Source organism: Notothenia rossii, assembly GCF_949606895.1.
Source record: "Notothenia rossii genome assembly, chromosome: 5".
NCBI lineage: Eukaryota > Metazoa > Chordata > Actinopteri > Perciformes > Nototheniidae > Notothenia > Notothenia rossii.
In genome coordinates, this window is record NC_136903.1 from 14,652,163 (window position 1) to 14,668,150 (window position 15,988).

Sequence of the window (15,988 nt, forward strand, 5' to 3'; positions counted from 1 at the left end):
AATACCAGCAGAGGTCATTATCATGGTTATCGCAGCGATACAGAGCAAAAAGGTGAAGGCTGAATGAATAACTCGACGATACTGCAGTGGTGAATGGTAAAGAAGAACTCTCAGGTTAAAAACGATAATGGATGTCCAGCAACTGGAGCAGGTTAATGTTCCCGACCTTCACACAAGGCAGCAGCTCCTGACATGTATCCATGGAAAGAAAGCACTCTCTTTCAAATGAGATCTTGACTCACTTTCACCTCCAGTGAGGGATTCTCTCAGTGACCTTCCTCTCGACGTTCAGCTACATTGATAATTCACTGCCTGCATCCTGAGGGTTCCCGCTGCAATCTGCGCAATAACTCATGCTCACGACATAAATCCCAATGGAATCCCCAGTGCTGCAGGGTGAGAATCGAGCCGGTTAAAGATGTGAGTTTGAGGGTCTTTGGGAAACACTCGGCAGCCCCACATATATTACATTCATACAAGTTCTGAGCTCCTGCTTAAAACCAATACAATACATTATTGAAAATGTGAAACTGTATAAATCTTAATGTGCGTTAAGACTCAAAAGTCTGGAACAAAAGTTTGAAATAAAGGCCTTTTCAATCAAACAGTAGCATTACTCAGCACAAAATACCACAGGAATAAACTTTAAATGGATCAATTAGTCAAACCAAGTCAGAAAGTTAATCTATCTTCAGGGTAACAACAAAGCTTGTTTTCCCAGTGCTTTAATTATCTCGACACAAGTTTTCACAAGCGTTCAGTGCCCCCCCGTTGCTTTTTCATACTTTAATACATTTCACTAAATCCAATTTCTCAAATCAACACTGAGCTGCAGGTTGTCACACTCTCATTAAAGAGCCATATTGGGCAGATTACATCTGCTGTTAAATCACAGAAGCCAGAGGTTTTATGACTCAATGAACAAGAAGGTTTGCATTTCTCGGCAGAAAACTCAGGATCAGAGATAATCTCACAGATAATCGAGCCATTACATTTCACCTTTAGTACCAAAAACAATTCCTCCCCTCCAACACTTGCTGCTTTATTTCCTATAGACAAACAACATGACAAGATGGGAACGCATCAATAAATCAATTTCCAAAGCACTTATTCCTGTACTGCCTTGCAAAAACAAATATGGTCAGATTTAACACACATACACTAAGAGCTGCAGGAACGATACCCCATTTTACATCAGAGCAATAACCTCTACTGCACATTTCAAATGGCATAGAAAAACAAACCCGCAACCACTGATTCAGATCGCTACAGCTGTTTCTATTTTATACTGCAATGCAAGTCTTTTATGTGCTGCAGAAACGGAAACTGCTGTACTAATAATAAAACAACAACAATAATAATAATAATAATAATAATATTCATACCAAGAATACTACTACCACTATAATAATAATAATAATATTCAATAACAAATGAAATACATAATGACTGTCTGGTAAATAAGTTTGAGTTAAGAGCATCCAGTCATCAGGCTATGGAAACCTAAAGTGCCATCATTTCAGCGTCTCTCTGGATTTGACTGAAGAGTGGATGCTTTCCTATTTAATATACCTGCCCACTTTCTCTCCATTATTCTGATCAATACAAAATGGCTGCTTGTGTATTGAAAAAAGTTGCATTTACTGGACTAGCTGGTCTCGATAATCCCAACGGACGTCATCAGGGTTCAACATGTGACTGAGATGATACATCAGAGCAGAGCGAGCTAATGGGCCTCCCAAGGGTTTGCACATTTGAAAATAGACTCACAAATTGGACGGAGCTGGTCTTGTGTGAAATTGCTTACATGGACATTTCAGGGTGGATGGAAAAATAAATTCACAGGTTAAATCTCTCAGCCTTGTGATATAATAATGGTTATGTGAGACTGATTGCCCTGCTGCAAAGCTTTAGCTCCGATGCAGACTGAACTCTGTCTGAAGACAATATATAAAAGGGTCCATCTAATGTGAAATCCTGTGCTTAATCTCGCTGTGCACTAGCTAAAACTGGTTTATCAGGAGAAAGTTAATCCTGTGTGCATATGTGTGTGTGTGTGTGTGTGTGTGTGTGTGTGTGTGTGTGTGTGTGTGTGTGTGTGTGTGTGTGTGTGTGTGTGTGTGTGTGTGTGTGCTCTCAAACACACATACACACATTCGGGCTCATCTGGTGGAGCTGGATGGGATTCAAGCAAGGTCGTGATCTGGGATTTAGATCTCTCCTGAGCAGCTTGTCCCTGACGGTCTTGTAATGTGGATTAAAATGATTTTTGTCTTTGGTCTATGAACGTGTGGCTGTGTATGATAAACAATTGTAACTCTAATGTTGTTTGTTGTGCTCCTCTATATTATTCTGTCCTAAAAAGTGGCTGTGTCACAACACTTTTTCACATCCCTCTCTGTGCCACTGTCGACAATTTAGCCAGAGCCAGCTGGAAGAACAAATATTTAATTAAAAAAACGTCAAGGATGTTATGATCAACTACAGGGTGTTATATATCAGAGGGAGCAAAACAACGCTCTCCAATATGAACAATAAATACAGTGCAGAAAGTTAAGACATATTCAAAGATGTTGCACAAAGTAGCAACCAGAGAATTCAGGTCAGTGGGCTGTTTCCCATCATGCCTCTCTGTGGTTCTTCATTCTACCCCTTCAATAATTCAGCCATGTTCAACCCATTGCACTTTCCCTGTCGCAGCTCTGAACTGAAAAACATTCTGCATCAGGACCTTTTCAAGCACAGCAAAAATCTTTATTGCCTTCTCCAGAGGGCATTTCAGGGGATGCCCGTTACAAAAAAGAGTGGGCATCGACGAACAAAATCACACACACACACACACACACACACACACACACACACACACACACACACACACACACACACACACACACACACACACACACACACACACACACACACACACACACACACACACACACACACACACACACACACACACACACACACACACACACACACACACACACACACACACACACACACTTAGATAAGCAGGTCCAAAACACTGCTGCTGTGTATAAAAAATTATCACATGAAGGCAGGACTGAGGCGAGGCCAGCAGCCTCTCTTTCAGAAACCCTTTCTAAGCAATTAGGAGTGTGTTACATCCTCCGCCTGGCACCTTATCAAAGAAAACATAGACGGAGCCGAGTTCATAGCGAGCATTAAGAACGGTATCATTAACGGCTACTGAATATTGAGCTCATATCTTTTGTGCATGCTGAGTCCTCGAGGCACGCTGATAATTCTTGCTGACCAAATAAGTGAGAAAGAAAGACGAGTGTTCTCTGGTATGGATCGCTTGAGTGCTTCATGATGCAACACGTGACAATTAATCACAAAATGTGGAAATTCAAACACTTTTGTGACTGCAAGACAGATCTAATTGAGGTTGGCAGAAAAACCCAGAATGAGCTAAATATATTCAGCATCTTAACAGTATGCTCAAAACAGTGTCAGCTTTTTGAAAGTAAAGGTATCTTTAAAGCCAAGTGGAGCGAATATTTGCAGAACCACTAATACTGTGACTGCAGCTTCAGATTTCACGGTGAAAATTGAGTATCATTTATTTTCTATTCAGAACAGAGACATAAAGTACCAGTACTTTCTGAAATGCCCCACATCAACAAGTCACCAATATTACATTCCTTTCATTGAGTCCACAAAATATCTAATTAGAGAACTTCTGACCGTTGAACTCTCATCGATTCAGAAACACAGACTGAACAAGTTATTCACTCAGAATAGTTTGATACAAGCATTGCCACATATGTTTTTTCCCCCGTCAATGTTTGTGGTAATAATTAAATACGAGTTGAGCCTTGTAATTTGGGATTTACCACAACAGTATTTCAGTCACTCAAGTACAAAAGCCTGAGGATCATTCACTAATTTAATGGATATGAGTTATGGACTATTCAAACCTGATAGCTACAAAAGCTGTTGACATAAGTGACTCCTATGATATTATAGCAAATCCATGTTAATATCACAATACAGCCTCTGAATCTGACCTATAACTAATATAAATGAGATTAAAACTTGAAGCATTACAGGGTTGGACCAAGAAAAACATTATTTTATGCAGTGACTATATAACTATTCACCCCCTTGGACATCTTGCTGTTTCATTGTTTACCCCATTGGATCACAGTGGATGCAATTAGGATTTTTGGACACTGGTCAAAACTATATAAAAATATGAAAGAAAAGAGCCTCAAATAGCGAACAACGTGCTCATACGAGACTGTTGTGGTCCGTCCGTCACGTGCTGCCGAGCCAGACAGGCTGACCGTGAACGCACCTCTGAGCAGCTGGCTCATTTCCCCCACACATTTAACGGTTTAGGACCCTATTATACAATCCTGGCACCAACTCTTGGTTGCATCATTTGAGCAGATTAAACATCTTCCTCCTATAATCTCTATATACCCTCACACTATGTTCATATGTTCCCTGATTGCTTGTGATATCTTCTACGTCACAGGATTTTCCGCAAAGCCTCTGGTGTGCCCCCGCGGACACGCCTCATCAAGGATTTCATATCAACACATGTCCACAATAAACACCAGCAAGCATAGAGGTCACAGTAATTCCGCCAAGAGTCGCTTGTTTTTCGTAGACGTGATTAAACTGAACAATAACTTTGGGCTCCAGCAGAACTTCTGCATGTGTTTTTCTTATAACCTAGCAACAAAGCGTCCGCTGACTATTTAAAGACTGAAAGTGTTAAAGCTGGTAACTGCAATACCAAACACACACAGAACAAAACAGCCTCTTTGTTTGGTCATTTTATAAACTCTTTTTCTACATGGCATGATAGAAATTCAAAGGTACTTTTGATACAGAATTGATCAACTTCTATGATACTGAAGTCTGCTTAATATTCTGCAGCATGTTGTTTAAAGCACAAATTATACTGTTCGTGTGCTCTCCCCAAATCTGCCCTGAAATTAATGTCTGTATCCATGAAACCATCTGCCTGCTTGCATAAGAGGACAGGTGGCCTGCTTAGGACTGTGCAACCAAAGGTTTACACATCAACACACCCACACACTGGCTGTATGCACACACAAGTTCAAAAGTGTAATCTAACAGAAGAGGAATTATTGAATCACATCTCTATTACGTGTTTCCATGAGTATTCCGAGCAGTATATTGGTTCATATGCAATTGTTGGATTCTTTGGAAACCATAAGAGAAGTTGTTGTTAGTAATAATACTCAGGAGGTATATGCGGCTAAAAGTAATTGTTTATTTCCAATCAATTTGTTTGGTATTTTCCAGACAAATCAATGAATCAACGTTGTCTATAAAACAGTCAAACGTTGCCATCACAATATTCAACGACAAAATATAACAATGAATGTATGTGTTCCTTTTTCCGTAAATGACCTAGATGGATCATTCTACAGAAAAGGTGGAAGTACTTTTGCAGTCACCAAAATACATGACGTTGACCTAATACTCACATTCATTATATATGTTGAATAAATAGAGATTGTCTTTGCAATGGTACTAAATAAAAAATGGTTTTATACATAAATTGCAATTTATTTAAAATGCCAAGTTCAAGGAACTGCCTTGTCACTTTGATCATACATGGAAGTGGAGCCTATAGTTTTAATTTAAAATATTTTTTTTTCAATAAATAAATCTATTTTATATTTACATAACATTACAAGCATTAAATATAACACTGAAATGGTAAAAGAAATGCTAATTATTATTAATAATATCAAATAAATGTCAGTTACCCAAAATTACGTCATTGGTGTTACTAATACACAAAACGCTTTTATTTTGAAATAATGTACTGTCTCTGAAGTGCCTCCTGTAACAAGAGATCATTTGAGACAGTGCAGTGGACAAAGACATAAGGAAAGTCAGATACTTCTTACTTTGTTTGTTAAAGGTGTCATTTTATCTTCAAATTGTACGTGCGTCTTTCAAGTCTGTCATTAGTGTTACTCATTGCATAGCCATAGGGGTGAACATTTGAATGGGAAAATGTATTGTATTGAAGAGTTAAACGATTTTGATATTGACTGAAGCCATATTTGGTCTGACACATTGCAGCCATTTTGTTAAAATTGTAGTGTTTTCTCCAAATTGCCACTGGTGTTACCGTCACTGGTGTTCCTCCCTGGTAACACGTAACACCGGTGACATTCCTATACAAATAAGCTTTGCATAATGTATACAAAATAATAAAAATACTTTAAGCTCTACTTGTTGTGGATGCATCAAGTTAAGAGTTAGTTATTGCTATTTAACAGGTTTTAGATGTGTTTAGAAGGAATATATTTCAGCAGATTTGTATCACCCAGATTCCACCTTTTCTGTAGAATGACTCGATAAATCAAATGTTTTTCATGGATAGACATCAAGACCAAATAAACATATTTTTGCTGCAGCTATTGAATAATGCATTGAGTTTGTCTGTACATTTTATCCCAAAAAGTTTATATTTGGTCTGCCAAAGAACATTTGAAATCCAGTCAAATCCTGGAAAGATGGATCAGATGCTTGTGAGTCATTTTTATATTCAAGCCCAAATGGAGCTGCATTTTCTAGTTTTTACCAACTGAGGGATATTTAGTTAAGGAAACTAACTCATTTATAATCTTACTGTAGGTTTATCTTTGAAATCAGACACTGTCAAATTCTTTACCTACAGCCTTTTAAAGAAAATTGGATTGCATTCACCTCCCCTACAAACCCCTAATCTCGGCTTCCAGTTGATTTCGAGTCAATTTTCAGATTTGTCTGATTTCCTAAAAAGCAATCAACATCTTGGCTCCAGCAACGTTAATAAAAGGTTTTCACCACGGGAACACAAAGACACACATTTGAGCTCCCAGCCTTTAAATGCTCTCAGAGGGTGATGCTGATTGTATTTGAGGAGATGCAATATCATTTCTGAGATTTTTTTTTAGCAGGACTTTGTGAGCCAACATTCACTCGCTCGCTTTGACTTCAATTTAATGGTGGACTTAGCAGTCACTGAAATATTGAGTAGGCTTTCAGGCCTGTAGTCAGATGATTTTAAAATAAATCTGATATCATGTTTTGCTTTGTGTTTCAAGTTGGCTGGACTGGAGCCAGGAAGAGGTTCACTGTCAAATATAACAGTATAAGCTGTACAGGAGGAAATTACTGTATGGGAGACAAATCACATAATTAAGCAAATCTAAAAAAATTATTACAAATAAAAGTTGTCAGTATGGATTCAGACCATATTGTTCATGTGGGTCATAGGAAAACCCCCTTTTTGTAAATAACCTACTTTGCACTCTTTTTTTGGATCAACTCCATGAGTTTGTTTTCACATTCAAAACCAAAAAACAAGCATGAGCTGCACCAGATAATGTAACCCCCTCCTCAGCAGGGCGTCCCTCTCTCATGACATTTCTACATTCAGCTCAGCTTCCTCTCATCTGGAGCCAGGGGAGAGACCCGCTCATCCTCCTCAGCCCGGTTCCTCAACAAAATAGGTCATCACTCCCTGTGTCAGCACGAAAACAAGTTTCTCCACCATTTTTTCCAAATTCAGACAGCGTTGCCATTAATAATTAACACGAAGTATTAAAAAAGACATTATCATATTCTCTAAAGAGCCCTACTTTGGGCTCTAAAATCAATCAGCGGTGTAATGAACATCGAATGGAAGACACAGGTCGATGACATGATATTTATTAATAGATTAAAGAAATCTAATGCTTGGGGACCAATTATCTTTCTTTTACTCAGTTTGATACATTCTGGTTGTCCTTTGTTCAAAATGCTGATATGCCAAATGTACTGGAGTCTGCCTTCTTTTTTTAAAACTTGCGTATAGAGGAGATGTTGACAGGTACTTTTGGCAGCCTCAAATCATTTTTTCTTTACTGCCAAAGCTTGAGTGCATTTATTCTTGGCAAGCTACTTCACCTTATGCCAAACTATTCTGCACATCCTGAAGAGTTTTCTATAGAACAGTTTGTATCTTTCTTCGAAGCTCATGCACGATATAATGCAATCACTGAGTATACCAGCCCACTTGCTGGATGTTGAAGCAGACTCATGAGCTGAGGCACATCACGACTTTCAGTGCTGTTCAAATCACTGCAAGTTGATACTAAACACAAGCTTTCCAAGAGATGCTTGTTTGGGAAAAAAGGTCATACCTTATAGTGTAGCATTAAAACCTCCACTGTATTATAACCATCATGATTTCGACAATAACTCAAATTTCTCATAAATGTTTTGAAGGTTTTAATTATTAATATACCATTTTAATTTGTTGTAGCCTTTGTGCTTAACATAAAATGACCCAAGTCAGTGTAACAAAAACTATAAGGTACAATATCAGCTCGTAAAAGCTTCATAAACATGCTCAAACTGTGCGTCACAATGGCAGCAAGTAGAGACACCGATACCTCGGAGTGACATTTAACACCACAAACTATTTAACTACAGAGAAAAAGTCACCACACATCACACATCACACCTAGTGCAACACATAATAACTACCGGACGCGAAATCATCAATCCGGACTAACCTTTCTGCTGCTTGAAGGACTGGATGGAGCCCGAGTGGTGCACCATTGCGGCGATCAGTGGCTTTCCAGCGTTAATTGAATCGCGTATTACGAAAAACAGAACTGCAGGATACATGGGAAACTATGATGATGCTGTGTGGGTGTTTCTCGCAGCTCCCATCCTGCCAAACCATCTCACAAGCGATGCGCAAACCCTGGCAACACCTGTGTGTCTCTAAAGCTCCGCATGTGTCCCCCCCCCCCGCCACCGCCACCGCCACGGCTGTTGTCATGGTGACGGGCGGGAGAGGAGGTCCTGAGATGGACGCGCCCCCCCCCCCCCCCCCCTGTCCTGATTTACTGACTCCTAATAAACTGCAGGAAATTACCAGGGGCAGCAGGTCTGAAATGGACCGACAAGGGCATGCATTGATCGGTCATCAAACATCATCCCTTTTTAATCCACACGTGCTGTAAACTGCTGTACTCTAAGGCATGACATGGTGTAATGTGTTGCCATGTTGGAAAAACACAGTCAAGCAAATAAACCATGTGCAGTCAGTGCTGGTGTAAACAATTGCAAGATTATGTAATAGCATCTTCACATTTTAGACATTACAAGACCCTTTATATTTTTTCATCGGGAAGTGTTCTGCTTTAAATAAATAACTAAAACTTCGTAATTTATATTGAAAGTCATTCTAAAAATAGGCTTTACAGACATGCATTATTTACATCATGTCAATATAAAATACAGATAGTAGTGTTGTTGACTATCAAGAACCAATAAACGAAAAGCAACAATAAATAAATAATGTGGAACCTTTACATTTGTTTTCAAAACTATCATTTGCTTTGGCATGCATTAGAGACTGCGAGGCTGTGAGAAAAACTCAAAACAATCAATACTTACTACTTCAGGGCTCAGCTCAGCTGTGCTGACACACTGCTGCTGTATGCAGGGGGATCCCTCTCAGGAATAATCTTACATCAGTCATCAAATCCATCAGGGTGTTACAGATGGCTGCAGTATTTGATAACCTAATGTTAAAGGACAACTCAGCTAAAATGATGAGGACATTGTATTTAGTTATTGAAACTGCTTGCAGGTTATTATGGGAATGTAAACAATACACAAATGTTTTTTTCATACATTTAATTTCCTTCCTCTTTTATTGGTCATATTTTGTATTTGTCATTTTCAGTTAATGGTTTCTTTATATGTTTTAATGATTTTACTTCTAGTGCCCTGATGTGCATCTGTTATCACCTCCATTTTGCTGTTGTTTTTGACTGCTTCTAACATGTATATGTCACATAGAAGAAAATGGATCAGGGAGCATATAATAGTTCATCACAAAGCACATTTATGTCGTATCAAAACCTACACCTTCGAGAGAATATATATTAGTTAAAACAATCCGTATTGCCCCGTTATCGCTTTGCCTTAGGTCTTCAGTTGCACAGTATTAACCAAACGGAGATCTTATCATGGATTATCTGCAAGGTCACTGGTCTTATCTCAATGTCAACCACACATAGTTACAGACCAGCAGACCAGCAATCAATTCCTTAAGCTCATGAGAGGTAGAGCCCTGAGTCGTTCATGTTGTTGCTATGTGAGCAGACACTCACTGACTGCTGTGATCTGGTCCGTCTCAAAGTGTCACAGTAACACGAGTTACAGTTCGGTCTGTGACCTTACTTTTGCGTATCAGTCTGTGTCTGTGCTGGCATTCTGGGGAGTAGTCTGGTATCTGTCATAGATGAAAAATACCATCTGCTTTCTTGCTGCTCAGCACGCCTCTCTTCCTCCCTCTGTTCTGATGTTAATTAAGGACTGGTGGCAGGACTGCGTGTGCCAACATGTCATTGAACCACCAGGTAAATGCATCCTTCCATCGGCTGATAAATAAGAAAGTAGCTCTTACACAGTCGGCCCTGTTTATCTTTTCCATTCCTGCCTAGTTTAGAGATTTAGGTCAGATGATGGCTCTGCAGAGGGAGCAAGGTTTTAGGATGAATGAAGCATTGCCACCTTGTGGTAAAAATAAATAACTAGCTGTCAGTCTTTTTAGGTTTTTATATATTATCATAGGAATTATAGGAATAATAATGTATACATCAATCGATCAATGTTTATTGATATAGCCCAATATCACAAATGTTACATTTGTCTCAGTGGACTTCACAGTTTGGACAGAATATCAGTATGACAATACGACACTCTCTGGAATAACTTCCGGAGAAAACCCACAGTTTAAAGGGAAACAGACAGACGTGAAATAGATGCCGTGTGTAAATTGAAAAGATAATACATTTGCAACATGCATACATGCATGTGCTTTCATAGAAAGGTTATTTTCTAGAATAAGAGATTTCTCTTTCTCTTGTCACATTGTTTTCAATTATTTTAATTTGCATTTATCATATGGTAAGTCTAATTTAAATAAGACCATACATTCCATTCCTGCTTAGTTTGGAGATGTAGGTCAGATGATGGTTCTGCAGAGGGAGCAATGCACTTGGCTCCAACTGAGAACCAAAAATAGTTTTTGCATTATTTACCTCAGCCTATTCATTTAAATATAAAACTCATGAAATACCTTTGACAAAATGTAGGTCTTGCAGTCTCCAAACTAAATGGTTAGTCTTAGTCAAAAATGCCTAAATGAGTAAACTAATCAACTTAGAGGTTTGTCCAACAGAAAGTCTGATGCACAAGTTATTTAATTTTCAGTGACAAGACAGACAAGCAGTAGATCATCACCTGTAAGACATCAAAGACACTTTTTTGTGTATTTGCTTGAAAAATTACCTTCACGATAAATCAATGATCAAAACTTTTGCCAATTTAATCTGACTAATTGACTAACGCATTCATGGCAGAGTCAGCATTGTCTAAGTGCAATAGGACTCATCTTAAATCTTAGAATCATCCCCACACTTAATATTCACATTAGCTGTGCAGCAATATGTTAAACAAGTAATGGCGGATCTTAAATGTAATGCATTTAAAACCCTTTATTCACAAGTGCTCTGGCAAACTCACCGGAGAGTTGGTCGCTGTCCGTCTCCGTGTCTCCGGAGGGGAAGCTGTTGGCCAGCGAGGAGCTCAAGGACGCTGAGTGGCTGATGCTGGGATTGATATGAGCGTGCCTCTCCAGCAGAGGCACAAACATATAGTTGTCCTGGTGACATGATCCTGCAAACACACACAAAGTGAGAGGGTATAATATTATGTTATTAAAGTATCTCTACTGTTGCTTTTTCCTGGAGAGCATCCTGCCACTCAACCTACACGCACTGTTTTTCAAATGATCAATGGGAATACATAACGGCAGTACATTATGTACAGATCAGTAAAAATAATAGGTGACCACAGCACACTCATTACTAAGCTCTCTCGTGTTCCTGCACTCATACATTTTTAACGTGTATTTAATATTCCTTTTTACCCTCTGATACTTGACACGAATGGGGAACAATTTGGCCTCTGTCTTTTCAAAACCAACGGAGAGGCATCTGATCAGGTTAGATGTCCTTTTAAAAAGCAGTTACATGTAAAATAAACACTACACCAACAAGACACATGATCTTACTAATTAAATACATATTAATGATTTCAGAAATAAACAAATGGTTTGTTAATGTTAATTTGTTTTAGCAAATGTAAATGTAAAAGTCTTAATATGATTTAAAGTCTATTTTATACACTTTCAACCAACACAGTGTTATATGCTAAATGTTCCTCTAACAAAGTGTATGCTTAGATTGTGCTGAAAATATCAGCACAATAGGGAGATGAATGGCCAAATGAATGTAATAAATGGGTATTTACCATTTCCCCGAACAACCACTACCATTTTGTTGCAGTAATTGCTTTATTACACAATGTAGAGACTAGCATTGTGAATCCAAAACAGGTCACTGCTAGGTTAACCAAGTTAGCATACACTAATGCATTTTCATTTGTTTACAATAATTTGTATTCAGTGTGTGCTGATGTGTGCTTCCTCCCTCATGTGTGCATTCAGATTCATTAAAACCAACAGGTAGAGCCGGGGGGGCTGCACTCTGAGTCCAAACAACATGACTCACCTCCATCCAGATTAACATTACATCTCAGAAGTTATTCAGCACAGGTCCAGCAGCGACATCTCCCCTCAGCATCCCCTCTCAAAGGAGCCCACAACAAAACAACAAATGTCTGCCAGACATGCTGGTGCGAACAGTATAATATTAAAATGCTAATGTTTATGGTTAACATTGTGACAGCAACAGCAATTACAACCAGAGGGCTGTGAAACCAAAGCCTGCAAGAATTGGGGTGTTGTAATTCATAAAAAAATGCAGCAGTAATGTGTTTGAGTGAATCCAAAGTAGAGTTTAACCAGGTCATTATGCGTTCACTGAATAAGTGCAATTTCTCAGCTCAAACACCATTAACAGAGATTACTGCAAATCATTGCCAAATAAATAATATTGCCAGATAAACCTCCCAGAGCTTCAGACAACTGGTCAGACAGAATAACTTTCCCTGAAGAGTGCTTGGCTTGCATAACAGCTGTGTGGTCTAAGTGCAATAATATAGTGTCCTGCTCATGTCTGCAGATCAATTGATGAGCAGGTACTTCCTGGCACATGATTATTTATTCAACCCATGTATCCATACCAGCATACACCATGACCACCACAGCCACTGTCTAATACTAGGACATAATCACTGATCTAAAATAATACCACAGAGATATCTAGTGTTTTTTTGATAACCTTAGGGGATAGAATAATATAATAACAGTATGTGTGTATAATTACTTTACAATATGGAAATATCAACAGCTGATAGAGCAAATTGATTTACTTCGAGTGCAACCAGGTGGATTTCCTCACCAGCAACTTGATAATTAAATAAAAGAGGCATCAGTGTTTATTACATATAAGACAAGGGGAGTACGGAAGGCCTTTATACTGCAGTGTTTCCATAACCTGATGGCTGCTTCAATTTAGTCTGCAAGCTGTGCATCACTTAAACAGCTTACATTAGTCGGCAGTAATTACTTAAGGCCACATAAATGTCTCATAGCACTCTTGTCTCCTTCTCTAATGCAATGTGTGCAGATACAATGTTGGGTTCTTTCATATCTTCCAAACTGCAATAAGAAGCAAACAGTTGAGGCTTCAAGCATAATTCTAAACAATGACTTTAAATGTCAAACAAAAAGGATCAAGACTTCATGCAGAATGTGATTCACCTGTCATGTCCCCCAAAACACCACAGAGAGCTTTCATTGACAGAAAAGGGACATTTTAAGTAGCTACTTGACTGTTGAGAGTCTATCTTCTGATGCTTCTAGAAAGAAAAAAAATATATAGTTTTCCAAGTGTCTATTAATTATTTTGGGTTATGTTTTCCTAAGACTATCAATGTATTACAACAAAGACCATTACACAAAGGTTTTTTTTTTCTTCTGGGTTCACTCATAACTCCTCAATTAGTCCACGAGGATGCACCCTTTGTCAGGGATTTCTTGGATATCTTTGCTACACAGTCACTTCTTAGGAGTGACACAAACACATGGGGTAAGGGGGCAAAAGCTGAAGGATCTACACCTGCGTCAAAGTCACGATGATGTAAACCTTTGACCCAGCTTCCAGCGGAGCCACCACAGAGTCTCTGCACACCACTGAACGTTATCCACATGGCTCAGGACAGATGAAAACACTTTCCCATTAGCTATTATGAAATAACCACAGTTTGGCCCTTTTCATCTTCGCCTGGGGGAGTGGTGATTTAGATCAGCTAATAAAAGCCATGGCATTCATGCATTAGCTAGCTCATTAAACTGAATGATGTCGGAGATGTTTGTTGGATTTACCTCACAGTCACGCTCCCTTTCCTTCCTTTCTGTGACTGTCTACGTCATCACAACATTACAGTAAGCTTCCCTGAATGCTGCTGTGCAAACATGCTAGGGTAAGAAGAGCACACAACACTGAAATGACACATAAAGTGCCTTTTGTATCTTCTAATTCTATTTAATGACCAATTAATCTGGCTCTCATTAAGGAAACTGATATAAAGGAGGCGCCCATGTGTCGCTTCATTAATAAATAAATCATAAAGGATCAGCTTTCATCAAGTACAGCTTCATAATGCTTACTGAATTAGTCTGCACCCATGAAGCTTCTACGATTTAATTAATATATATATTATTATGGACAACTGCTAACCAAGTTAAAAAAGAGTTCATTTTAAATAATTATAGCGCTGAGATGTTCTTGTTGCAGAACTGAAGCTGTGTCAGAGAACCAACATTATATTGAACATTTTTAAACATGTTGTAAGACGTTATTAAAACATATTTTTCTCTTCTTTTCAATAAATTGAATGCAAAAACACAAATTATTAAACAAACACATCAGGTCATATTTAGTGCTATTTGTTAAAGTTAGTTTTATAGCAGCAGTTGTAGCCTATTGTCAATCATTGCTTAACTATTACTCAGTGTGAGATAAACCTACCTGAAGAGCTGCCAAGAGCCTGGGACACCTTGACTTCCATTGCATGAAGACTACAGGTGCCTTCAGTACAAATCCCCCTTCAATACGTTTCTGAGTGAAAACTTGTAGAAAAAGCTGTGCAAATTCATGATGCTGCCATTCACCGTGCAGCACTTTGAGCTGTGATGAAGCCCCGGCTGTGCAGCGAAGATGAATGGGTGGAGTTTAAAGTGTTGTCGGGTTAAGCAGGATAGAAACAACACTAAAACTCTCAGGTTATTGATTGTACAGCATTGATTTGGACGGAACTGCTGTATTGAGAATCACTCTCATCATATGGGGCTTCCTCATTTCGTCTAAGCCACATGATTGATAACAAATTATAACCAGGAGAGGAGGGATACACTGTTTTAAAAAGGTAAGTTTGCCCTGAGTTTAATGGCTTTCATTAGCATAATTATATTATATATATATATATATATATATATATATATATATATATATATATATATATATATATATATATATACTATACTACCTGGCTTATAGAATCGATTATTTATTATTTTGTAATACCATCAACTAAAGCATTCAGTTGTCTCTGTAACTATACTCTCTTTATGTCATCATGAGTAGCCTATAGCTAATAGCTAAATAAACTTCATCAGCGGCATTTATGTATTATATTATCATCATTAACATAATGATTATAACCTTAGTTTTTTCCTTTGCCACAAGGTGCTGCTGTTGCATCAGCTATCAGAACACCGGTGTGTAGCATCAGGGCTGCCAACATTTGAGTTCAGCTTGGAGTGAGATTTTGTTTTTGGTGAACCGAAAAAAGAAACGTTCATGTGTACAGTGTTACAAATGTATTGAACATGTACAAACTAGAGTTTCCCATTAATGTACCGGGCGCCACAGTGGAATACGCACAT

At 38.4% G+C, this 15,988-nt stretch overlaps 1 protein-coding gene across 2 annotated transcripts in view; it reads right to left on the bottom strand.

The window, feature by feature from the left end:
- The window catches only part of ano3 (anoctamin 3), a 38,493-nt gene extending 26,748 nt beyond the window's left edge, over positions 1-11,745 (bottom strand). Inside the window, exon 1 of one of the 2 annotated variants that reach the window (XM_079681928.1) lies at positions 11,599-11,745. In XM_079681928.1, coding sequence (XP_079538054.1) covers positions 11,599-11,728 — 130 coding nt within the window. In that variant the 5' untranslated portion in view covers positions 11,729-11,745. Of the gene's footprint in view, positions 1-8,567; positions 8,799-11,598 lie in introns of those variants that run through there. The other variant, XM_079681929.1, reaches the window with a different exon arrangement.
- Positions 11,746-15,988: the final 4,243 nt, after the last annotated feature.